General features: G+C 47.8%; 1 protein-coding gene across 1 annotated transcript; it reads right to left on the reverse strand.

Moving 5' to 3' along the window:
- Positions 1-1,006: 1,006 nt before the first annotated feature.
- On the reverse strand, positions 1,007-24,655 carry LOC121539383 (protein ELYS). The gene is made up of 36 exons (XM_041847848.2): positions 24,398-24,655; positions 22,045-22,170; positions 21,365-21,618; positions 21,084-21,264; positions 20,750-20,957; positions 20,550-20,666; positions 19,973-20,057; positions 19,430-19,580; positions 18,960-19,092; positions 18,543-18,724; positions 18,344-18,405; positions 17,154-17,282; positions 16,896-16,986; positions 16,515-16,604; positions 16,112-16,252; positions 15,653-15,757; positions 15,211-15,307; positions 13,952-14,075; positions 13,710-13,766; positions 13,291-13,437; positions 11,176-11,366; positions 10,902-11,046; positions 10,637-10,768; positions 10,249-10,396; positions 9,986-10,136; positions 9,741-9,848; positions 9,340-9,496; positions 8,852-9,070; positions 7,878-8,703; positions 7,311-7,416; positions 7,075-7,199; positions 6,564-6,838; positions 4,160-6,368; positions 3,943-4,043; positions 3,539-3,618; positions 1,007-2,178 (listed from the first exon to the last, which is right to left on the reverse strand). The coding sequence occupies exons 2-36, from the start codon at positions 22,163-22,165 to the stop codon at positions 1,977-1,979; spliced, it is 7,650 nt and encodes a 2,549-aa protein (XP_041703782.2). The 5' UTR covers positions 22,166-22,170; positions 24,398-24,655; the 3' UTR covers positions 1,007-1,976.
- Between the last annotated feature and the right edge of the window lie 888 nt (positions 24,656-25,543).

Genomic DNA, 25,543 nt, shown 5'->3' on the forward strand with positions numbered 1-25,543 from the left:
AAGCAGGAGAGAGAAATAGTAGCCTGGTCCCAGATCTGTTTGTGCTTTTGCCTACTTAATTGTCATTGGCAAGCTAAACAAATGTTTGGCATGACAATTCCATTAGGCGTTGGCAGAAGAGCAGAAACAGACCAGCACCCAGGCTAGAGAAATACTAGACAAAACTAAAACTATTAACATCCCAGATCTGTCCAGAACTGACCTTGTTGAAGGGTCAAACGCGTATGGCATCTCTGCTCCTTTAGCCCTCATGATCCTCCCTGCTCCTGTGAGGGACTGGTTGGGTGACACCCTGCACCCACTGACAGTAGCACCAGGGCTGCATCTCAACAGTCTAGAGCGCCTTCCTCGTCCTTGTCTTCTCTCCTCCATCTGCATTGATGAGAAGCCTTAGAACCAGACAGGTGAAAGATGTCCTGAAAGACATCATCCATGTTGCTTTCACCAAGCCTTTATTTTCAGATAGTTCAGTTGGAGAGGACACGTGAAGACCACTTTAGACTATTGAGATGCAGCCGAGGGGAGTAGCTAAGTAACCAGAGTAAGACCAGGTGATCACTTTCACTCTGCATCTCCCTGTATGAATTATAGACACACGCAGCGCCTTTTATCAAGGAAAGCTAGTCTTTCAGGAAGGCTACTGACACGCACAGCCATTTATAAAGGCTAGACACACAAACCTTTATAAAGATTACTGACACAGTTGACTTTTGTCATATGAGCCAGTACTAATACCTCCCTGAACCCTGAGTCACCATTAGTCTTATACTGCCATAATTCTGTCACTCTGGGGCCATGATTGCCCTATTTTAATTGTCTTATCTAGCTCGATCTGACCTTGATCTTAAATTGGTCATAAGTCAAAATGGGACAATTCAAATACTCGTGTCCCACTACTAAATGTACTCAAAGTTTCTAACCAACCAGGATCCAGTCTTAGTACTTGCTTAGTAGTGCTTACTGGTGAGAGCAGAACATTGGACAGAGACAAGAACTCCACACAGTATTAATGAAATACTTCAGCTTTACCATATTGTCAAAGATCAGTCATTGTAAATAAGACATTCATCGGCATGTTATGCTGGTCAAATAAATGACCTTAAAACAAGCCAACAAGCCTTATCAGCCCCAGTGGATTCACTGTGTAGGTTATATACATGTTAGTGATACAGTACAGGAAAATAAGCCCAAACTACCTAAATCAGTGCAAATTAATCATTCGAAAAACAGCAATTAACTTTACATAATTGTCTTAAGGCTGACATTGGCATCATTATTATGACCCAAACATGATCAAAATTAAAAAACAGATCATTCACAAGTATTCAACTTTATTCATAACATGGCAAAAGAGACTATTTACATATGCATCAATTTATAGAAATATACAAATTCTCCAGAAATAAAAAACAATGTCTCTTTTTTGGTGTTTAAGTCCATCAGTCTTCCTCCCTGTAAACATAACAATAATTTATATAAAATTATCAATATCCAATTAAATTTGATTAATTATTTTCAAATATGTTCTCTACTGGTTGTCTGTCTTAAAATACAAAACAGCAGGCAGCAACAGTTAAAAGAAAGAAAAGGAGAATCAAATCTCTTCCTCAGAGTAACGTTAGGAGTCCAGTCCACGCGCGGGTCGACTTCCTCCGGCTGCGGGGAGGGGTCAGGGCAACCACTTCCTCTTCCTGGGTGAAGAGGGCAAGGGTCACCCTGCCTGGACTGCTGGGCCGCTGTTTGGCCCCTTCATCGGTCTCTGTAATTGATTCCTCTCAGTCTCCTTTTCTTAATCTGCCTTACAGCGTATTGGAAAGCAAATACCCAGTAGGCATCATACTGCTTTCACTATCCTATTTTTCAGGCCAGTTCAGATGAAGGAAAGGAGACAGGGATATTCACCCCATGAGTTCTGACTGAGTCTGTAAGATTCCAGGTTGATGCTGTAGTTTGTTCAGGGTGAAAATGGCATCCGATCATAGCTTCTTCCTGCGGGTGACAGGTTTGGGGAAGATTGCCTCCAGCACTCGTTTGCGTCGGAGGTTCATCCGGGGGGCGGGGGCGTCGTTCTCCTCCAACAGCCTCCTCGTGGCACGCGGGGCGGGCTCGGCCGGGCTGGGCATAGGAGAGATCAGATCCACTTTGGCTGGGGGAGGGGGCGCGGGGGCTGCTTTGGGCCTGGGGGCGAGATAGAAGAATGAGAGAGAAAAGGTCATCTAATTGTGACTCATTGAAACAGACAGAGAGTGGGAGTGGGCAGGGCTTGACAAACTTTTTTAGCCACTTTTCCTTTGGACAAGTAGGACAGATTTATGTCCAAAAGCTCAAGTCACTTGTTCCCCCCTCACCCCCCCAAAAAACCACATATTTTACATCTTCATAAAATAATTCCCTCCAGGGCTTGAAATTAAGGGCGTCCCATTGTATAATAAAAAAATATTTATACGGTTCGAAACAGACTCTGGGAAAGTTCTGGGACGACAGATCCAAAATTCATACAACCACTGCACATTAGAAAAATGTAAAAGCAATGAGGCTGATGAAACAGATCAGACCGTTTAGCTTAAAATGTTGATAGTTTTATTTCTTCATATTATAAGCTCAACAATGAGCACATGGCTGTAGGTTAAGTGTGAATGTTCTAAAATGCAATTCTCTGAAAACGCAGCTCTCAAAAGCGCACCGCACACACTAGTGGTTTCATGTGACAGATGAAAATATCTGTTAGAAATTAAGAAAGAGGGGAGATCTAAAGATGCATCAACTAGCATGTGTTACTATTATGACTAGGATTATGCCTTTGACTGCTGGACAATAAAACAACATTGATTTGAAAACCAATAGAACATGAGAACAATGCTGGTTTCAATGGCATATTAAGTGTTTATGAAATAATTCCCTCAACATTTCTATTGTCGTATTTTGGCTAGGCTACTTTGAAACAAGTCATGCTTCGTAAAATGACAAAACATCCATATTTTAAACAATGAACTTTATGGTTAAATAGTTTCAAAATGCTGACCACCTCCGCTCAGATTCAAGGTGGGTGATGTGCGGTGCGCCACAGGCACTGTCCTTCACTCTCCGGTCTAGTGACCATTTGATCTGAACGAACCTTGCCTCGAGTATGTCAACAGAATCAAGCCTTTAGACGTTAATGTTAATTATCCTTCATTATATTTGTCAAACATGACTGGCGTTTAGCCTATATGTAATTAAAAGTATAATTAAAGTTTGGCTACATTTTCTGGCGCCTCCCTAATGTCAGCATCTGTTTGGACATGAGGCTGTAGCCAACATGCATATCACCTACACTTTCACATGTAGGCTTTTTTATGTACATGGAAAAAAAGATTTGAATATTATTCCAATGTTGGCCCCTCTGATGCAATTGTGATCTGTGTAATTGTTAGATATTGTGATGTGTGATTTTTTTGTATTACTTGTACCGGACAAGAGGACAAGCGTTAATGTCTTTGCCCTGGTGGGGTTAGAGCATTCACATTGCAGACGGAGTGTAGAGGAACACAGAACTTACTTGGTTGTTCGGCTCTTTGTTGCTCTGGTTTTAGCAGCAGCCATCTCTTTCTCCACATCGTCTTCTGATGAGTTCTTGTCCTGAGCAACAGAAAGATACAGAGTCAGAGACAAAGCTTGAATATGGTTTTAGCTTAACAGCAACCAGACATGTACCAAATGACCATGTACCAGTTCAGCCCCTAGCTACTTCCTCTGTGTTCACAGATCTGAGAGGACGGGATAGGTGAGTGAAATACAACAAAGGCACCAGTTATGGTATTTGAGGGCTAGGCTGAGCAATCATCTTCACCATGTTGTGTAAACCTAGACAGTCCGTCCATACCTGTGAATACCGGGAAATGGAACCTGCCAGTCCTGTCTTGTCTAACATCAGTCTCAGTCTAAAGGATGTGATCAACAAACCTTGTTATCAGGCTGTGCTGCGGTGGCGTCCACCGGCCGCCTGGTACGAGTAACGGGAGGCGCAGACACGTCATTCTGACCGGGCGACTCTACTCTGCTACCTGTCAGACAGAAGATGAAAAGGCGTGAAAGAAAGCCAGAACTACAGAATAACCTTCCTCTTCTAACCACAAAGTCTGACAAGCAAACAATGTGCTAAAAGCAAGGAGCTAGCTACCTCTGGTTCTCCTCCGAGGTGGTGAGTAGATGAACGAGTCCCTGACAGGGCTTCCCTGGTCGGCCTTGGTCACTTTTATATCTCCCATCGGGGGTGGAGAGGGCGCCCGCTGACCCGACGGCTTGGTGACTCTCCTCTTGGCTCTCACCATCTCTGTGACGACCGTAGACTCATCCACTTCCCGCTTGGCCTCCTCGTCACGGAGTCTCTGGATGAGGGCGTCGGCCACCGGCGTTACGGAGTCCATCTCCAGCGGCGTCTCCAACAGGGGAAGGTCCTCCTCCTGGTGGTTCCACATGCGGCTCCTGGTTGGTCGACGATAGCCGCTGAGGGGCGGGTCATCCAGGGCGAGTGCAGAGGGAGTCTTCTCGGCGGTGCCTTCGCCCCTCGTCTTCCTCCGGCTGCGGGGAGGGGTCAGGGAAACCACTTCCTCTTCCTGGGTGAAGAGGCCGAGGGTCACGCCCGCGCGGGTTGACTTGCGGGTCACCCTGCCTGGACTGCTAGGCCACTGTTTGGCCCCTTCATCATTCCCCTTCTTCTCTTCCTCCTCAGGGACCACTGGCTGAGTCTGGGGGACCACTGGCTGAGTCTGGGGGACCACTGGCTGAGTCTGGGGGACCACTGGCTGAGTCTGGGGGACCACTGGCTGAGTCTGGTTGGCTGGGGTCTTGGTTCCAATTCGGCTCTTCCTAGTGCTGCGTGTAACAGACAGAACTGACACCTCGTTGGCCGTTTCATCTGTGGCTGTTGGCTCCTCGTCGCTCCCCACCTGGGTGTTCCTGGTCTGGCGGGTTCCCGTCCTCGGAGTGGCCTTCTGTGAGGTGCGCCGTTTGGTCGGGGTGGGCTTGGAGTGGACCACAGCTGCCTCTGTGATGAGGACCCCTTCCTCCCCTTTCCTCTCCTCCTGCTCTCGCTGAGGCTCCGGTTCTGGCTGGGATTCAGTTTTACGGGCGCTTCTGCGAGGCGTGACGGGAACCCTGGAGTCCTGGCCGTGCCGGCCACTCCTGGTGATCCGTCTGGGTGTGACCGGGACCTGAGAGTCTGTCTCCATCTCAGTCGGTCCCGCCGGCCTCTGGTCCTCTGACCCAGGCCTCTCTGCCTCCACTGAGGTGAACTTCACCATCATCTTCCTCTGCTTGGTGGCCCTGCGCATCGGGGTAGATGGGGCTTTCCTGACCCCCACCAATATTTCCTCCACAGACTCAGACTGGCTGTTAGAGGTCTTGTCCGGCTTCTTCTCCTCCGCACTGGCTGTAGAAGGCTTTCTGGTTTGAGCTATTTCTTCTTCAAGTATGGCTGCCACCTCGCTTATGGCTTCTCCGTGGGCAGGTTCATGGTTGTCTGACTGGATGGGTCCATTGCTTTCTACCTGAGACAGAAGCAGGTCTGCAGGGACAGAGACGTACTCCTCTATCTCTTCCTCAGCCTCCAGCTCAACGTCGTCTGCCTTCATCTCCTCCTCCCGACAAGCACACGAGACAGTCACCTCTTCTGTTTCCTCCCTCGCTCCGTTGGGCTGCTCGTTCTCATCCAGGACTGGTGAAGGCTGCTCTTCTTCAGTTGGTCCAGAGTCAGCAGGGATCTCATCTGGCTCTTCTACATGGTATGTGTCAACATCTTCAGCTGATCTGGCTGGTTTAGCCTTAGAGGATTCAGGCAGGACGTCCGTGACTAGAGGAACATTCTCCACTGACATGGCTTCAGTTAAACCAGTCTCTGCCTCCGTCCAGCTATCCATGATCCCCCCCAAGGTGTCCATCCCCTCCAGGGTGTCCAACTCAGTTTCCTGCTCCTGCAGGGGCTCAGCGTCAGCCAGGGGGGTGTCCTGGTTGTCCGTGCCCAGGCAGATGACCTCTGGGTCGGCCGCAGGTGTGTCCGACGTTCCATCTGCCTCCTCTGTGGTCAGATGCTTACTGGGTTCTAGTGGTACCTCCAGTGGTACAGTGTCTGCATCGTCATCCCCATCCTCCAGCATCAGAGAGAAGCTGCTGTGGGCTCCAGAGGGGGGTACCTCTGGTTCGCTGCCTTCAACCACCTCGGTGAGCCCCAGGCGGGCGCCATCGGCCAGGGCCTGCCCCTGTTCCTCCACCAGCTCCAGAGGAACCAGCAGGGTGGTGGAGGGCTTCAGCTCTGTGTAACAAACCCCCTCATCTCCTCCTACCCCCAGCCTCACCACCACCACCTCCCCCTCTATGTCATCCTCCACCATCTGTAGGGGAAACACACAGAGATGTATGAGAACATTTATAGAGCACAACCTAGGATCACAATCACAAAACAAAATACTTTAACCCGCTCTTCAAATAAGCCATTAGACGTACAACTTTTAACATCAGTCACCCACAGCATTTAGGTCTACACACTGCTTTCATGACTGAGTTAGGATTCCATAAGACAGTTTTACCTTTAGGTCTGCCTCTGGAGTGACCAATGAGCGCACAGCTGCGTCCTGCTCCGATAGGGCAGGCAGGAACTGGGGGTGTGGCTGCAGGGGTGGGAGCTGGTCCAGAAAGAGAGAGGGGAGAGGCAAGGGGGCTCGCTGCCTCCCGTTCCCCTGCACCTCCTCGATGACCTCCACCTCGCTGCCCGAGTCTTCCTCAGCAGGAGCATCTGACTCTTCATCCTCCTCCTCCGACACAGCACTAGATAGTTCCTCACTGTCGTTCAGGATCACTACAGCTATAGGGAGGGAAGAGCCCCATCAAACACTCACTAAAGGTAACATTAGCTATTATGAGCATTCCAGACCATTATTGGTCGGTATTAGCACAGAGGTGTCAACTCCGCTGCCGGCCAATCAAAACACAAAATCCTTTGTGGTTGTAGCTCGTACACTGGGCCTGTGTTAGATCTCTGATCGCATGACCTAGAGTCAAGGGGTAAAGGTCATGAGCAAGAGGTGAGAGATCACTCACAGTGGGAGTCGGTGCCCGTGGGGTCTGAAGCAGCTACGGACGCCACACCCTTCTGGGTGGTGAGGGCCAGGGGGACGGCTGTAGGAGCAGACTCCTCCTCCTTTACCACATCACACACCCGCTCACTGCACAGGGGAGAGAGAGGTTTAATGATATTCAAGATGCTTTAACATCAATAAATGGTTGTAAGCACATATACACCCAATGATGCTGTTGGGATGCACTTCAGGACGTACCTGTTGAAGGAGGTCCAGTTGACAGAAGCCTTGTGGATGCCAGAGCGGGTCAGGGGCGGAGACAGGTCGTTGCCAAACAGATGGCGCTCCACAAACTCGTCCAGATCTACAAGAGCAAGAGAGAGAGGATTCAACCATGTCATGAGAGAGAGGATTCAACCAGGTCATCGAAGGCTTAAAATCAACTGCATCATGATCAGTCCGTGTCTGTGTAACTCTAAGCTTAGTATTCAATTTAGTTAGGTTTAGCTCTGTCACTTCATCTCACTGTGGTTACCTGCACTGAGCTCACACTCACAGGCCCGCTGTACATTATCAAATCACCTCAAATGGTTGCACCTTTGCACAGTGAGGAAGATCTAAACTGTTCCTCAAGACCATTAACGTTTTTGATTGAACACACATTGTGTTCACTTTGCCTCAGACTACTCCTGTTTGAATAATTTGACATCATCTACACAGAGCTGAAACCAAGCAGGACATGAATGTAATGTATTTCATTTGGCTACTGGAGCGGCTGTAAGATCCTGGCTAAGTGAAGTCCTCACAGGTGGGTGGAACCCTCACCAGTGTGTTCCGTAGCATCCACAGGTTCCATTGGTTCAGTGGGTTGTGATTCATCCTCTTTGGGAGCCTCCTCTTCCACCACCTCCACCTCATGCTCATGGTTGAGCATATCAATCACTTCCTGACTAAGGTTAGATTCCTCAACCACTTCCGTGTCAGGAGTTGGTTCTACTGCCCGTGTGAGTCTTGGTTCGACTACAACTTCCTCTTCAGCCTCTTCCTGTTCGGGGCTGACCTCCATCTGCTCTACTTCCTGGTCCGGCTCCTCTTCGGCCACTTCCTCTTGGCTGTTGACCGCCTCTTCCGTTACTTCCTGGTCCTTGTTCTGCCCTTCCTCCACTGATGGGAGGAGAGTCAGCTCATTGGCTGCTGCAGGCTGCACTTCCTCCTTTGAGAGCTGGGCTTCCAGTACTGCTGGAGTTTTGAGGTTAACCACCACTTCCTTTTCTTCCTCCTCGTCTGTGACTTCATTGGCTGGCTGTTGAAGCTCCTCCTCCCTCTCCAGGTCTTCAGGCAGAGGTGCATCATGGAACTCCAGGGTGGTGTCCGTTGAAAGGACAGAGGCCTGGCTCGTCTCCAGGCCTAGGCTGAGTCGTCCTGGCAACGTGCTAGGCAATGTGGTTACCATGGTGACCTCTTGGACAGAGGAGCCACTCTCAGACTCTCCCCTCTCTGGTGGCTCGCGGACCGGTGGTGGCAGGAACTTCACGTGTGTCACCTTCACCTCCTCCTCTTCCTCATCAGGGTGTGAGGTCCAGGCCTCCAGTCCAACCTTGGAGAGTGGAGAGCCTCTGGTCAGCAGGCTAATCTCATTTTCGGTTGCGATCTGTAGAGTACAAAACATAGAAATTCATGAAATCATTAACATGATACACAAGGGTAAAGTATCTGAACAGTTAATGTTTGTTCATAAGAAAGCATCTCTCAATTCCACTTCTGTTGCTAAATAAGGCCCAGCGGTCCGGGTGTCTTACCCCGTTGCTCCAGCAGAGGGGGCCTTTCTCTGGCTTGGGCGAGGCCGTCTCCTCGATGAAGGTGATGCGGCTCTCCTTGGGGCACAGCGGGGGGGTGACAGAGCGCCCGGGAGAGGCAGAGGGGGTGGCCACGGGGGTGGGGCGCAGGCTGCTCCTCAGGATGGACTGAGGGGTGAAGGCTGAGAACACGGGACCGGACGCCGCAAGGGCTCGCGCGCGCTATGGGAACGAAACAACCATGCAGACAGTCAATGGAGTTTCAAACACAAACACAGTTGACAACCCAATGCCGCAGGCATACTTAGGACTCAGGCACAGTGGTGTCCAGGACCATGTGACTTCTAGTAGGAGTTAAGAGTTAATTCCCAACCAAGATATAAAACTAGAGGATTTCCAGTCATCGTGCCAGTGAGCGTCAGTGTCTAGGATGTGGGAGCATGTGTGACAGTGGGGACAGTCAACGCTCTTCCCCTTGGTCTGAGTCTTACCTTGACCACCTGTGGAGTCTGCAGCAGGCTGAGCTCGGGGGCCTTGTTGATGCTTTTGGGGGGGTTCCAGGAGCTGGCCGCCCTGGGGGGTGTCAGCAGGGGTCGGGACCCCTCTGGAGGGGTGGTCTGAGAGGGGTGAACCACTAGGTCCAGCAGCCTGGGGGCAGGGACAGGAGGGGTTAGGAAAGCATGTCAGATGTATCGAAATCACGTCAAACCCCTTTATACCAAAGACTAGAGGTATGTCATTTATAGCTCATCTTTCATACATGTACACATTTGAGAAACATGTACATAACTCGAACTTCCACCCAAATCTCTCATTGACATCGATGTATGATTAACGTGAAAGTCTGAGTTAGACAGGAATATGTCAAGTTGGGGTTCGGCGTGTGCCCTACCTGGACTTCCTCTTGGAGGTCATGGTGATGGGCGTGCCCACGAAGGCCTCGGGCAGATCCCGGGAGGGGAACAGGGGGCTGGGGCACAGCACCTCCACTGCCCTGGGGCTGGGTGGTGTGGAGAGGGGGGGAAACAACTCAATCAATTGAACAGATCAAATTCAGGGGTGGAAAACCCATCTTTACCACTTACTTACATCTTAGTCAGATAGGGGTGGGTTTGGGACAGGGCGGTGGGGTCTCACCTCTTGAGTGGGGTGGACTGGGGCGTGGGGTTCTTCCCCACCCACACCTCCTCGATCTTCGACAGGACACTGTTGATGAATGCCGCTCTGGTAAGCACGTTCTCATTGGCCGACCGCTTGGCGATGGTCGACAGCGGCTGTGGTCGCGACACTAACAAGAACACACATTATGGAAGTCAAGGGTCACGCTGAAAACATAAATCTAACCTTGAAGCGTGTGCACAGCAGCGTAATAAGAAGCTAGGAGGGGTGAGATCCCGTACCCTCTCTGAGGATGGTGGAGGGGTGGTGGTACGGCTTAGCTCTCTCCGTGGCCAGCCTCCTCTGGACCCGAGGAAGAACTTTCCCGTACTGGTCCAGGATAGAGTTCCTAGTGTTGGTTCTCTCCTTCAGCTTGGGATCCCTCTCGTTCTGGAGAACAGATATATGAACGAAATGGAAACATTAAACGGCAAAATTCAGCAACACCACACCATAATACAACCATCATATTGACACTAATACACGTTAGGGTGACTTATTTCTAAAATTTGTATTAGTCTCATTCCAACTCGCACTACATTTCTAGTTGCATATTTTCTGTGTATTGGTGAAGTGTATGAATAAACATGAGGTTTATTTAAAGGTTAATCAATGTAAATGTGTACGTACCACCATGTTCATCTTGAGGGTGTGGTTGAGCTGCAGGGCGGGGACGTAGTTAGCCTGCTGCAGGTAGTGCACCATTAGCAGCTCTCTGTTCTGGAGACCCCCTGTACCCTGCAAGAACCTCTCCAAGCACTCCTACACAAACAAACAGATACATCTTCAGAGATGGGATCGGCACAACTTGGAAAACTGTATTTTATTGATGAGCATGCCAGGGACGTGATTTGGGCCTGGTAGAAAGGAAAGTTGGGGGAACAAGGCATTCTACCTGTTCAGCCAGGCCCAGGGGAAGTTTGAGCAGCTCCTTCATGAGGCCAAGCTCCTGACAGGTCTCGTAGAGGAACCGTAACAACGCCTCCGTGTTCAGCCTGTTGGAGTGCTGCCTCAGCATGGCCCAGGCCTCCACCAGACACCTACACACATGGAGAGGAGGAGGAGAGAGGGGTTACACAGACATGTTATGTTATCCGTATCAGGAAAAGAAACTCACAATGCCGTCACTGTTAGCACAGATGCTAGCAAACACACCCTATAGCACCCACCTGTTGTGTAGCAGCACAGAGAGGCAGAGTTGGGCCTGAGCGGTGGAAGAGAGGGGGGGCTTCATGACGTGGAGGTAGCGCAAGGCGATCCCATGTTGCCCCTGGCACATGAGAGCATGCAGGACGCGACCGTGCTGCCAGCCCCACAGGGACGGGGAGGCGGTGGGGTGCAGCAGCAGCTCCAGGGAGTTCTGGAGGGGGGTCAAAGGTCAGGTGTCAATTGGAGGACACCATTTTATCACTACCAATATCTACCAACTTATCATTCTATTAAATATAACTCACAGTATACAGTGAGGGAAAAAAGTATTTGATCCCCTGCTGATTATGTACGTTTGCCCACTGACAAAGACATGATCAGTCTATAATTTTAATGGTAGGTTTATTTGAACAGTGAGAGACAGAATAACACCAACAAAATCCAGAAAAACGCATGTCAAAAATGTTATAAATTGATTTGCATTTTAAATGAGGGAAATAAGTATTTGACCACTCTGCAAAACATGACTTAGTACTTGGTGGCAAAACCCTTGTTGGCAATCACAGAGGTCAGACGTTTCTTGTAGTTGGCCACCAGGTTTGCACACATCTCAGGAGGGATTTTGTCCCACTCCTCTTTGCAGATCTTCTCCAAGTCATTAAGGTTTCGAGGCTGACGTTTGGCAACTCGAACCTTCAGCTCCCTCCACAGATTTTCTATGGGATTAAGGTCTGGAGACTGGCTAGGCCACTCCAGGACCTTAATGTGCTTCTTCTTCTTGAGCCACTCCTTTGTTGCCTTGGCCGTGCGTTTTGGGTCATTGTCATGCTGGGATACCCATCCACGACCCATTTTCAATGCCCTGGCTGAGGGAAGGAGGTTCTCACCCAAGATTTGACGGTACATGGCCCCGTCCATCGTCCCTTTGATGTGGTGAAGTTGTCCTGTCCCCTTAGCAGAAAAACACCCCCAAAGCATAATGTTTCCACCTCCATGTTTGACGGTGGGGATGGTGTTCTTGGGGTCATAGGCAGCATTCCTCCTCCTCCAAACACGGCGAGTTGAGTTGATGCCAAAGAGCTCGATTTTGGTCTCATCTGACCACAACACTTTCACCCAGTTCTCCTCTGAATCATTCAGATGTTCATTGGCAAACTTCAGACGGGCATGTATATGTGCTTTGCGGGCGCTGCAGGATTTCAGTCCTTCACGGCGTAATGTGTTACCAATTGTTTTCTTAGTGACTATGGTCCCAGCTGCCTTGAGATCATTGACAAGATCCTCCTGTGTAGTTCTGGGCTGATTCCTCACCGTTCTCATGATCATTGCAATTCCACGAGGTGAGATCTTGCATGGAGCCCCAGGCCGAGGGAGATTTACAGTTATTTAGTGTTTCTTCCATTTGCGAATAATCGCACCAACTGTTGTCACCTTCTCACCAAGCTGCTTGGCGATGGTCTTGTAGCCCATTCCAGCCTTGTGAAGGTCTACAATCTTGTCCCTGAAATCCTTGGAGAGCTCTTTGGTCTTGGCCATGGTGGAGAGTTTGGAATCTGATTGATTGATTGCTTCTGTGGACAGGTGTCTTTTATACAGGTAACAAACTGAGATTAGGAGCACTCCCTTTAAGAGTGTGCTCCTAATCTCAGCTCATTACCTGTATAAAAGACACCTGGGAGCCAGAAATCTCTCATTAAAATGCAAATCAATTCCTCACATTTTTTGACATGCGTTTTTCTGGATTTTTTTGTTGTTATTCTGTCTCTCACTGTTCAAATAAACCTACCATTACAATTATAGACTGATCATTTCTTTGTCAGTGGGAAAACGTAAAAATCAGCAGGGGATCAAATACTTTTTTCCCTCACTGTACATTAGAAATTCCACATTGGATTGTATGACTATGCTAATCAATAGCTAAATTGTTGAAGTCCAAAAGGTTCCCTACATTGCACTAAATGCAAGGTTTGAGTTGAGGAGAAAAGGCCCCATTACAACCCAAACGCTATCCTCGCTAAATGCTAACTTCCAGATATACAGTCTTATATCTAAATGAATGTGACTGGCAATAACCCTGTATTTTCTTGTGTAGTGAGTGAGTGAATGAGAGCGAGAGTGTGAGTGAGTGCGCGTACCTGGTGGTCGTGGTGGTCCAGCAGCCAGAGGCCCTGCACCAGTTTGACCAGACCGATGGGGATGGCGAAGGCGGTGGGGAAGGACTCCACAGACGCACCACTCTTGTTGGGGAAGGAATACATCACATCCAACAACAGGTAGATCACCTGGGGGGAGGGGGGGGTCAAGGCTCACACACATAGAGAGAGGGAGAGTGTTGTATCTCACTACACTGTGTGTGTGTGTGTGTGTGTGTGTGTGTGTGTGTGTGTGTGTGTGGGAGAGTGGGTCTGTATTTGTAAGGTGGATTTCAAGAGTCTAGGTGCTAGTGTGGGTTAGGAGTGTAAGGACAGGACACGGCAATTCAAATCAAACCAACTCCCTGATATGAATACGTAGTAAGATGGTTGCTAGGGAACCCAGTACAGAGAAAGGATACGATGGCGTGCTTAGCAGATTCATCAATGTTCTCCAGGAGGTAAATGTCCAGCAGGCCCTGTGGACAGCAGAGAGAAGATCAAATCCCACATCCAGGTGTGTTTTAGCTTCTGTTCTCCCATTTCTACTTCTAGATGGAATTCCATGAAATCAGTCAGAGTATGTGCTCAAGGTAGGGGGTTCGATCCTTTTTTGGCTCCGTGTGTTTGTGTGTGCGTGAATGCACAGGTACCAAATGCTTACATGTAGCGTAGGGGGTGGATACTGTCCCGTCCCGCCCTCGTCCCGTTTCCACAGGTCAACCAAGCGATCACCGCATTGGGCGACTAAGCCGTCAATCATCAGGCAGTCTGCACACCACTTCCCCCTGAGAAGAACACAGATGGTTCATTCTAAATATTGATGGTGGTTGAGGTGGTCCTACATAAAATGTATTCATTTCCCAAAACAACACAAAATAGTCTCATTCACAGTAGGGCTCCGCAGTAGAAACATGAAGGAAAATGGACACTAATATCAAACACGCATACCAAATATAAGGGGTTTCTCTATATGCATACCACTGCGCTCCACGCTCTCATGCTCAGAGGACGTTCGTGAGGACAAGAGCATAAAACATTCCATTTGAGAAGCACCCGCACTCCTGTATTACCTCACGCTGCACCTCCCCATTCACTGAACCTTCTTCCAGCCAGGACAATGGCAACAATAGACGAAACAAGATGTACACAAAGTAAACGTTTTACTTCATAATTAATCAGATAGATATGCGAATAGTAATAATCTAGCTAGCAGGCTAGTTAAACTGGCAAAAATGACCTAAAACTAATGTTATGCAAGGTAGATTAAACATTTGTAGGTAGCTAGCTACCAATTCTTTGTGGCTATCTAGCTAACAGTAGTAGCTAGCCAGTTAGCCATATTGACTTATTATGGGCTTGCAATCTACGGTACGTAGGCAGGTAAACATGCCAAAATTAACACAGCATGTATTTATTAACGTATCCAGATAAAATATTGTAGTCAGGCAACATATGAGAAGTGAATAGGAAACATTTCATTCCTAATACGGAGTGTATTTTCTCTCGCTTCAGCTCAAATAATGGCCGGCATTGATTTCAAGACAGTGTGAGTCATTTTTAACGTTGGGGTGTCATATTTCTTCGTATAGATTGCCGATGACGCTTGCGTAGACACATACTTCAAAATAAGTACAAACGGAGTACGCATTCGTTTAGCGCCCTCCGTGCTCCGTTTGGATACTTTGATTTGGACTCATACTCCAAGGCTCCCGTGCTCGGAGCACGGTAGTATGCATTTTGAGAAACACCCTTACTGTATACAACATTACAAAAAAGAATAATAATCGCAGCATTTCAGAAGAATGACACTGAAGGGACTAAGTTAAACTTTTCCCATCTCTTCTTGTTGATGCGTTTTACCATCAGTCCTGAACCAGCTCTTGCGGGTGAATGGTCTGATGTGATGTGAACAGCACTCACTTGGAGAGCTGCTGCAGCTCCTCTCTGCGGATGGTGTAGTAGTTCTGGATCACAGAGTAGCTGTAGAAGGGCCTGGAGATCTGCACAGCGTCGTCATCTGGTTGAGAGGGGAATTACAACTATAATGGTCCTCTGTAGCTCAGCTGGTAGAGCACGGCGCTTGTAACGCCAGAGTAGTGGGTTCGATCCCCGGGACCACCCATACACAAAAATATATGCACGCATGACTGTAAGTCGCTTTGGATAAAAGCGTCTGCTAAATGGCATATTATTTATTTATAATAGTGGACATCTCTAGTGCTGCATCTGAAATGGCACCTTATTGCCTATGAATTGCACTACTTTTGGTGTACATGATGAAAGTGGTCAATGTTCCAAAAGGTGGCATGGAATATGGACTGAACTCAAATGTTTGAAGTGCTACCACAGTACGTGGTCTTACCGGAGCCCTCGGGCAGGAGTCCAGTCCGACAGAACCAGAGGACCACCTGGGCGTACTGGGAGATGAGGCTGGACACCTGGTTCTTATTGATGAGACCCAGCAGACCTGCACAAATAACAGCATTACAACAGTCTAGTTCTACAACACCCAATTCTGCCTCATCATGACATGGTATGTAAAGGCACTTAAAGTGTGTGTGTTTGTGTGTGTGTGTGTATTAAGGGATCTAACTACTGGGAGTGAAAGCCACCAATGCAGACACTTGTGTGACCCCCTCGCTGCCTCTCAAAATATTGAGATTGCCACTTTGCTTCTGCAGAGAAAATGGACATTCAGGTGCATGAGCACCGCGAGCTGCTCTGCTCGGTCAACAACCAGTGCTTCAACGCCCCCACCCAGCTTCCTATTTAAATGAATAAGCCCCCCAGCAACGGTGCCCCTTGTCTGAATTAGGCTTACCTGGTTGAGTGAGTTCCTGTGCCTCGCTGAGCAGACAGTGGAAGATGGTGCTGAGGTTCCCCAGTAGCCTCTGGCTGTGCTGCAGCAGCTGGAGGGTCGGGGAGTCCGTGAAGTTAGACGAGCTGTCAAACAGGGGAGCACCTGGGGGGAGAAACACTCACACAGAATAAGGGCGGATGGAAATCAGGAAACACAGCCCAGATTGCGGGACCTCCTCACTTTTAAGAAAATATATTGCCTAGGAAAACATTTCAAATCCCAAAATGCTTGAAGAAATTAAGTTTGACAACACAGCCGCAAGTTGCTACAGTTAAAAACCAAATACGCAGCCATGAGTATTCTCATCGATGTAAACCAGAAGATCAACAAGGTGTTGACACTGATCACTGTAGGAAACACTCACATATGCCATCCAGCTGCTCCTTCGTGTGAACCACCTTGTTCCAGGCCCACTCCAGAATGTAGCGCAGGTTCACCGCAGAGCCTGGTTGCTCTGCGAAAGCCAACACCACCATGTTACGTTAGAGAGAAATCCAATCTAGGGGCACATCTCAATAACCCAAACTGGCTCCATCACCTCGTCTCCTTTCCTCCATCTGCAAGGATGTGAGTGAACTGGGCTTGGCAAGCGATTCCACCATTACGGTTTTCATCTGTTTTGTGTGTTCGGATCAGTGTACATGTAGTAGAGGAGATGAGGAGAGGAAGCCATTTCACAGTATTGAGACGAAGCCAGAGTTGATCTAACTAACAGGGTGCCAGTGTGTGTTATACAGTGTCTCACCCTCAGCGGTCCACTGTTTGATACAGCTGGTGATCAGGCCCAAGGAGCTGGTCTCTATGGCTGTAGACAAGATGGCGTCCAACTGCTCCTCCTGACCAGGGAGAGAGTTTGGCACGTTTAGAAGCCGCCTTCACCTAGGAGCTCTATTCATGACCTAATGCATCCACATAGATAAAATAGTTCCTAAAAACCTTTAGACACTGGATAGTTGGTACAGCAAAAAGGTGTAACCGTCAACCTCTCAGAAGCTGTGTGTACCTGAGAGAGGCTGGAGGGCTGCACGTCAGCCAAGCCAGAGGAGAGCAGGCCGGACATCAGGCAGCGGGAGTAGCCGTTTGAGATGACGTCACTGGAGCAGGGAGCAGCCTTCTTCAGGAAGCTCAGAGTCTGACACAGCAAGAGACAAGTTAATGTAATTCACAAGATTACATCCTGCTGTATGGACTATGGATGACTTGAAACTCTTCATTTTAGCCGTATGTACAGTGCATTCGGAAAGTATTCAGACCTTTACTTTTTCCACATTTTGTTACGTTACAGCCTAATTCTACAATGGATTAAAATGGGTGGTTCTCCTCAATCTACACACAATACCCCATAATGACAAAGCAAAAACAGCCTACAAGCTTGGCACACCTGTATTTGGGGAGTTTCTCCCATTCTTCTCTGCAGATCCTCTCAAGCTCTGTCAGGATGGATGGGGAGCGTCGCTGCATAGCTATTTTTAGGTCTCTCCAGAGATGTTCGATCGAGGTCAAGTCCGGGCTCTGGCTGGGCCACTCAAGGACATTCAGAGACTTGTCCCGAAGCCACTCCTGCGTTGTCTTGGCTGTGTGCTTTGGGTCGTTGTCCTGTTGGAAGGTGAACCTTCGCCCTAGTCTGAGGTCCTGAGCACTTTGGAGCAGGTTTTCATCAAGGATCTCTCTGTACTTTGCTCCGTTCATCTTTCCCTCGATCCTGACTAGTCTCCCAGTCCCTACCGCTGAAAAACATCCTCACACCACCATGCTTTACCGTAGGGATGGTGCCAGGTTTCCTCCAGATGTGACACTTGGCATTCAGGCCAAAGAGTTCAATCTTGGTTTCATTAGACCAGAGAGAATCTTGTCATGTGCCTTTTCCTGAGGAGTGGCTTCCGTCTGGCCACTCTACCATAAAGGTATGGAAACAGGATGCACCTGAGCTCAATTTCGAGTCTCATAGGAAAGGGTTTGAAAACCTATATAAATACGTTTTTTTATTTTTTATTAATTTGCAAAAATGTCTAAAAACCTGTTTTTGCTTTGTCATTATGGGGTATTGTGTGTAGACTGATGAGGAAAATATTTAATGTAATCAATTTTAGAATAAGGCTGTAATATAAAAGTCAAGGGGTCTGAATACACTGTCACCATCTTTGCAAGGATAGAGATTGAGAAAATACACCAAAAATGTAGGGATAAACTCACCTCTTTCTGATACCCAGAGCAAGTTAAGTGCACGAGGCCAGTGTTGAGCAAACATGTTGCATCTGTTACAAGGAAAAATACAATTGACCAAGTCATGACAACATTTACTAAACCAATCTCAATGGCTTTAAAGGGGTACATGCATTTCTAATTACTCAGGGTGTCGTGTGAGAAGGCTTGCAGTGTGTGTCTAACTTGCCGAAGTTGTATGTGGTGGGGTTGAAGAACTGTTCTGGCGGGGGGCAGGTGTAGGGCAGGCCGCGGCTCAGGCTGCGCTCGTGCACAAGGACGTCCAGCATGGGGCAGGGTGACGTCATCTCCACCACTGAATCCAGAGACCACACGGCCAGGTAGGGACAGCTAAGCAGAGACTCCCCCGTTCTGACACACACACACAGGTTTCATATTAATGTAATCACGTAACAGCGTTCTATCAACCTATAAAATGATTTCCCAACAAAAAAGTAGACTTGTTTGAAAACTCAACCAACTACATGCAAAAAAACAGAATTAATAACAAATAATCTGATTGATGAACGCCTGGTATTAGGGGAAGTTGGGCACACCATGCAATTTAGGCGGCTGTTGATGGGTTATTTATATGTCAGAATGTTACCTCAGAGAGTCAGGCATCTGTGCGTGGTACCATCTGTTGATGTCAAAGACGCCAATGTAGGTGGAGGGGTTGCCCTGTCCGTAGGCCTTCACCTGCCAGCTGAAGATGGACACGCTGGTGTCTGGAGACGCAACTGACGGGGGAGAGAGGAGACAAGGAGGCCTTAGTACCAACAGAGACCACAACAATGAAACCACATACATCCTTTTTCCTCCAGGGTCGCATTCATTAGTGCACACTGTGGCAAATAATTTTGCAACGGGAAAACAAACGTGCATTTCCTATTAGACAAGTTCAGGTTGCCCCTCTCCTTTTCGGTCCATTTTCTTCCGTTTGGTGTCTAGTAAGTGAATACCACCCACATAGGTAATTAAGAACACATGCTTTTTTTTTTATAGCTTTTCTGGTCACTGATACACCAATCTAATCCTGAAAAGAGTCGAGTTGGGATGAGTTGAAGGAAGAGGTACCTTCGTTCATGCTGTCGTCTCTGTCAGGGTGGTGTCGAAACTTCTCAATGGTCTGGCAGCTGAGCAGGCGTGTGTTGGTGGCCTGAGCCCTCAGAGGGAAGGCTGTGCTGCTCAGCTCCTGACTGTACCTCTCCTCACAGTACTCCAGACCCTGGGAGAGAAGGAGGGAGAGAGAGAGGGGAAGAGAGCATTAATGTTAATATGGCGTGAACGGAAAGATTAAAAGGTCTCAAAGCAGTGAAAGCACCACATTTAAGTAAAAAATAAGTATGATTGGGATAATAGATGACTAAATTAAATCTTCAGGGCTGAGAAACATTGAGAAGGACTGTTGGAAACCATCAAGCTTTTGGGCTTTAAAACCACGATTGCGGTCAAAACACTTGACCATGAACATCCGGTTGACAGCCAGTACCGAGCCTTTACCAAACAAAAGGTGCATTGAACAGAAATTGGACCCGGTTCGCGGGAATAGCTACTTATTTCAGTTCGACAGAACAAAATCATTGAGGTAAAAACTTAGAAGGTTGATATTAAGGTTACCTCATAGAGGATCTTTCCTGAGGCCAAACACTTCCTCTCACTGAAGGCCAGCTGGAGCAGGTGGAGGCTGACCACGTCCCCCTCACTGGAGAGAGAGAAAGAGAGCGAGAGAGATAGAGAAGGAGATGTGTTAATGGGCAGCAATTACACCAAGTCATGTGCATTGGCATGAGGTGGTTAAGGCTGCATGAGTATTTATGCAAAATAAAGGCCAATCCTGAGCCTAACAGTGTGCTATGACCGCTGAGTACCATAGCTGCATTCAATGGACCGAGGCTACATTTGCATACATGCTGTAAAGTGTGGAGCTTCCACCATACTGCTTTCACTGATCCAGTCCTCTCATATATGTGTGAATACCAATGGGGTGTGGGGCTGAGGGGAAGGGGCTGGGAGCCCACATGGAGCTGAAATGATTCCACTGGTTCCATTTTCCTGGACAAGCTAAAACAACCTCAAGTATTTAAAACACTTTAAATGAAATCACATCCTGGTCTGGTGTGCACTCTATGACCCCTTCCAAGCGGTCTGGAACTTTGTGGCTCAAGCAGGCAGACAGGTGGGAGGGAGAACTCACTGGTCCTGGGCAGACTGGACGGCCCACAGGTAACAGCAGTTGCGGGGGTCGTTCTCTGGCTCCTGGAATGTGAAGGCGTACACTGGCACCCTGCCGCCCTCCAGCTGGGAGTGATACCTGCACAGCAGAGAAAGTCAGAAAAAGCTATAACTGAAGGTTTACACCATAGCCACCATGTCATCCCTGGGTCGTCAACTCACTCCTTCTTGAGCGTCTTCATGTTCCAGAGCTGTAGGTATCCGTCGGAGAAGCCCACGGCCAGCTGGTTGGTGCGGGGGATGTACTGCAGAGCCGTGGCCCCCGTGCCCGTGGGGCTGCTCAGCTGCAGACAGAGGTGTCTCCCCTGGCGTGTCTCCTGCTCACGCAGCCGGGGGATCTCAGCTAGGGACTTACTCACCACCTCCAGATCTGGAGAGAACAGAGGAGGGTGTGGGTTAGAGAGGGAGAGAAAACACAAACGTCAAACTCTCTCACAATCTTGAGAGGAACTGTGGGCCAGTAAAGTTCAGTAAGGTTAAACACACACACGCTGACCTGAGGCCTCCAGCTCGCTCTGGCTGCAGGAGAGGTCATCCAGACACAGGTCCACTAGGAGGACGTGTCCCAGGTCCGTGACCACCGCCGCCATGCCAAAGAACCACCGCAGGCTCTGGTGGAGGTGCTGTGTGCTGGCACTGGCCCCGCCATAGCTCACCAGGGGCTCGATGGCCCTGATCTGCCAATCATCAGTTAGTCAGTCAGTCGACATCAAAATCAATCAAGTCAACCGGTTGATGTAAGCGACAGTAGTAGATGGTGAGAGAGAGAGCACTCACCCTGCCCGGTATGACCACGGCTTTGACCACTCGGGAGATACCCAGGTCATAGAGACAGAGCACACTGCCCTGGGCCTCCTCCAGGCCCACCAGCAGCCCGGTCCTTTTCAGCCAGGAGAAGTCCCTGGCCACCAGCACACTGGGGGGGTGCTCCCCCCTGCCGCAGAAGCAGTAGGCGGACAGGCGCTCGCCTGTCACCGCATGGACCACCTCCAGCTGGGGCCCACAGGCTAGCCAAGCCAGCGCGCTACGACCTGAGTCCAGATAGGGTCACGTCAGTGAGGTAGAGAAGAGGGAGCAGACAAGTTAGGCCTACTGGTTCACGGTGGTTTATTGTAAAATCCCTCCTCTGAGAATGGACTGTTTGAGATGTATTTTTTGTTATTTTAAGACTGAATAATGCAGGAATGCAAAGCGTCCCTCCGGCAAACAACTAATCCTGGGAAGGTATGGGACAGTTGGCTATAGTGGCAGACATACGTTTCCCCACAATTTCAGTTGGAGTGAGAAAATAAAGAAACCCTAACTGCATTGGGTTGTTTATGTCTTATGTCTGGTGATGTTTGGGAACTGAGGCTGCTGACACTGTAGGCCTAATTCATGGATGTGCCATACTTCCATCCTCTCCAGCATGGTCAGATAGTGAGAGATCACCGTTGTGCAGACACACGTTGACTTACCGACAGTGAACTTCCCGTGAAGCACAGTGTCCAGGGTGATCTCATCCTCCCCCAGAGCATCTACAGTCACCCCCGGGAAACGCAGCAGGCTGCTGGTGACCTGGGCAGCCAGGTCACGCATGTTCACTGCACACAGAACATGACATTTCACTGCATTATGTACACAACAGACAAAAACTGACATTGCATTACTTTTGTTATTCTTCGCGATAACTTTCTATATTCAAAACTTTGGGTTTGAGGCAGATATGGAAGTCAAAACCTACATGGTTATCTTGTTGCTCAGCAATTCCACGGTATTAGAATTACATTTTTACATTTACTCATTTAGCAGACGCTCTTATCCAGAGCGACTTACAAATAGGTACATTCACCTTATAGCCAGTGGGATAACCACTTTACAATGTTTTTTTTTTTTTATGTTGCGGAGACTCAGATTTTTCACTTTAAAATGCTAAACAAAAACCAATGATTCTAAAGTTAAACAAACCATACAACTATGCACAAGGACTACTTTGAACTTCCACTGACATTTTTACAAAAACACATTTACTTGAACAGTGCAGAAGATAAGTTTGGTAACAGAATGACAGCACTACGCTCAGCAACTGAGCTCAAATCAGACCATAAGAGAACAAAAAACAGTTCCTCTCCAAGCATCCACTAGGTTTTGTCTTTGGGGCTATGAGAGGGCACTCAAAGGGGACAAAAGAGGTATTTATGCTGTGTTATGGTCCCCATTTGTCAGCAGTTTGGGCTCTGGGCCTGCTGGCATAACAGCTGCAGGCGTGTCTGTGTGCATGTCCTTCTCTTGGTGCTGTGTAAGCGTTGACAGATGCGAATCTAGTAGGCCATTACCATCTTATCGGAAAGCGCCAACATGGCATGTTGCTCTGTGTGTTTACTGTTTGCCATGTTAAAACTGCGTTACTGTTTCCCCACTTGATTCCCCATGAAGAGTGCATGGTCCACAAGATAACACTCTTAGACAGCCTCGTATAGATGTACATTAAAAGGTAAGTATTTAACACAGATTTCTGTGCCACTGACTGAGTTCGGTCCAGTATAAGCAAAACACCACATCGAGTCAGTGTCATAACTTCGTTCACCAATGGATTACTTTGACTAGCCTCATAATTTCACATAACATGCCATGTGTGATGCATACGGCAAGGCGTCATGCAAAATACTACCCTTTTCACAAGCAAATAGCCTAACTAGCTAATTTACTTGATAGCAATCTATGTAAAATAATCCGAGACTACTCCCGCGCAGATTGACAAGGTTTGGTACCGTTAGATACAGAGTATTGGAGTAGCTAGTCGAGTATCGTCTGACATCTAAATAACCCAAAACAAAGTAGATATAAAATGGTATCTACTCACATGCTCTTACCTCAATTAACGAGCATCTCCGAGACGCTAAAATATAGCTAGCTATTAAATGTAAAACGTAATTAGTTACCTGTGTATGTGTCGGTTTCACACCTTGCCTACGCCAACGTTAGCTAGCTAGCGTGTTCAAAACAATGTCCTTCTAAATAGCTAGGCTAAATGGCGAAGTCCAGAGCTATGTACTTAATTTTAGAGTAAGTGACTGTCGCGATCTAAACATCTGTGATGTAACGTTAAACTAGTTAGCTAAAGCAAACCAAGGGGAACTGACACCCCTTGACTTCTGATTTGAGCTAACGAACTTTACTAGTACAACGTTCCCTAACTAGCCGTCTCTCTCGGACAAGAGTTCAATCCGACACCACGATGTCATTTCTTACTAACGAGGTCAGTTTTCTAACTAGCCAGCTAACGTAATAGCTTAGTTAACTAACTAGTGTAGTTAGTTGACAGTGCCTTTGGGGACTGTAGCGAAAACTGTATTTACAAGAAACTACAGAAACATCCGTTGACTTAACTAGCTAGCTAACGTTAGTAAATTACCTAATATATAATCGGCCTTGTTAGCCAGCTAGCTAGACAACGAGCTGCTGCAGTAAAACCAGTTACGTCTTGATACATGTTGGTAAATAACTGGTGTTTTGCTAACGTTAGCATCCTGTATTTTGTTAGCTAGTTAATACACCGTAACGTCGTTAGACATAGTTAAGTCATAGCAACGTGTGAGGCGGGTGAATCAAAACCTGGCATGAGGTAGCATTATGCTAACATTAGCCGCCTAGCTAGCAAGCTAACGTACCTAAATAGTTAGCTAACGTTAGCCAATTTTGGGTACAACCCGATTAACTGCTCCGTTGTGCTTAATGGCAGCTAATCCGCCCATTCTATCAACAGGCAGCATAGTTAGAATAACTACCTACCGGTAACTAACGTTATAACCGTAGCTAGCTAGACGTTACCTGATGTTGTTGACCGTCGTAACGTACTAACGTTACTAGTAGTAGCTATTAAAATGCGATGTCTTTTCCGTTGGGACTCTTCCTCGGCCCTGTCATAATAATCCGATTTTCTTGCGAATACTTTTTGTATTTTTAGCACAAATGTCGAAAACCCACAAATGTTTCAGTGTGAAGGACCGTCTCTACTGAATTAGTTGCGCTAGCTACGAGGTAACTGTCTTCTTGCTAGAGTTCAACGCGGGCGCATTTCCATGTCGAGCTAGCTACTGCGCAGGTATAACGTACAAGCTACTGCGCATCCCTTGCTTCACAAAATCACGCAAACGTCAAAGCGCCAGAAATAAACATCGCGAGAATGTAAACTTGTTTTCTTTCTTCTGCGTGAGGCAAAGGTTTGACATTCAAACAGAACATTTTCAATTATGCTTTACACTCTTTCGAATATATATAAATAGTTTTCTCTCTTTCTTTGTTATGTTGTATGGGATGTGTTCAATAATTTTGAATTGATCAATTTGTGTCTTTGTGGATTTTAAAATCTACACTCTGTGTTTCTGACATTTGACATATCATCCTCATAGGATTAGGTTACATACTGTAGTTTCAGTGGTGCAGTAAATGCATGGGTGGACTGTGATTTGGAGGCCCCAGGCAGAGACTAGTCTGAGGCCCCAGGAAGTGGCCAGTCTCAGGCCCCTGCCCATTTCTATTCAACACAAATACTAAATCATGGCTACTAAACGAAGAGCTGTTCGGAGCCGGCTCTTTTAGGTGAACGAACAAGAATGAAAAGGCTAACTTGAAAATACTTGAAATGCCCTTCACTAGTCAAAGTCTTTGCATCACCGCAGTGCAGTAGCGGTGCGTGGGTAAAATCCCTGGGGAAGCCAAGCCAGAAAAAAAGCCATATTACAACCTACGTATGTGTTGTGATAATTGCGTTGTTTACTCTATAACCTGTTAGTTCATACTGTATGCCTTGCGACCATGATATATAGGCCTAAGGCCGAGACAATGAGAAGACAGTATGAAAAAAGTATGAAAATGTATCCACTCACTCACCAGCAGCTACACCAGCACCAACTTGGGAAGCTCATTGAATAATACAGATATGGGTGATTTCTGTCCCAGGGGACTAAACTGTGC

The sequence above is a fragment of the Coregonus clupeaformis genome, chromosome 25 (assembly GCF_020615455.1).
Source record: "Coregonus clupeaformis isolate EN_2021a chromosome 25, ASM2061545v1, whole genome shotgun sequence".
Classification (NCBI taxonomy): Eukaryota; Metazoa; Chordata; class Actinopteri; order Salmoniformes; family Salmonidae; genus Coregonus; species Coregonus clupeaformis.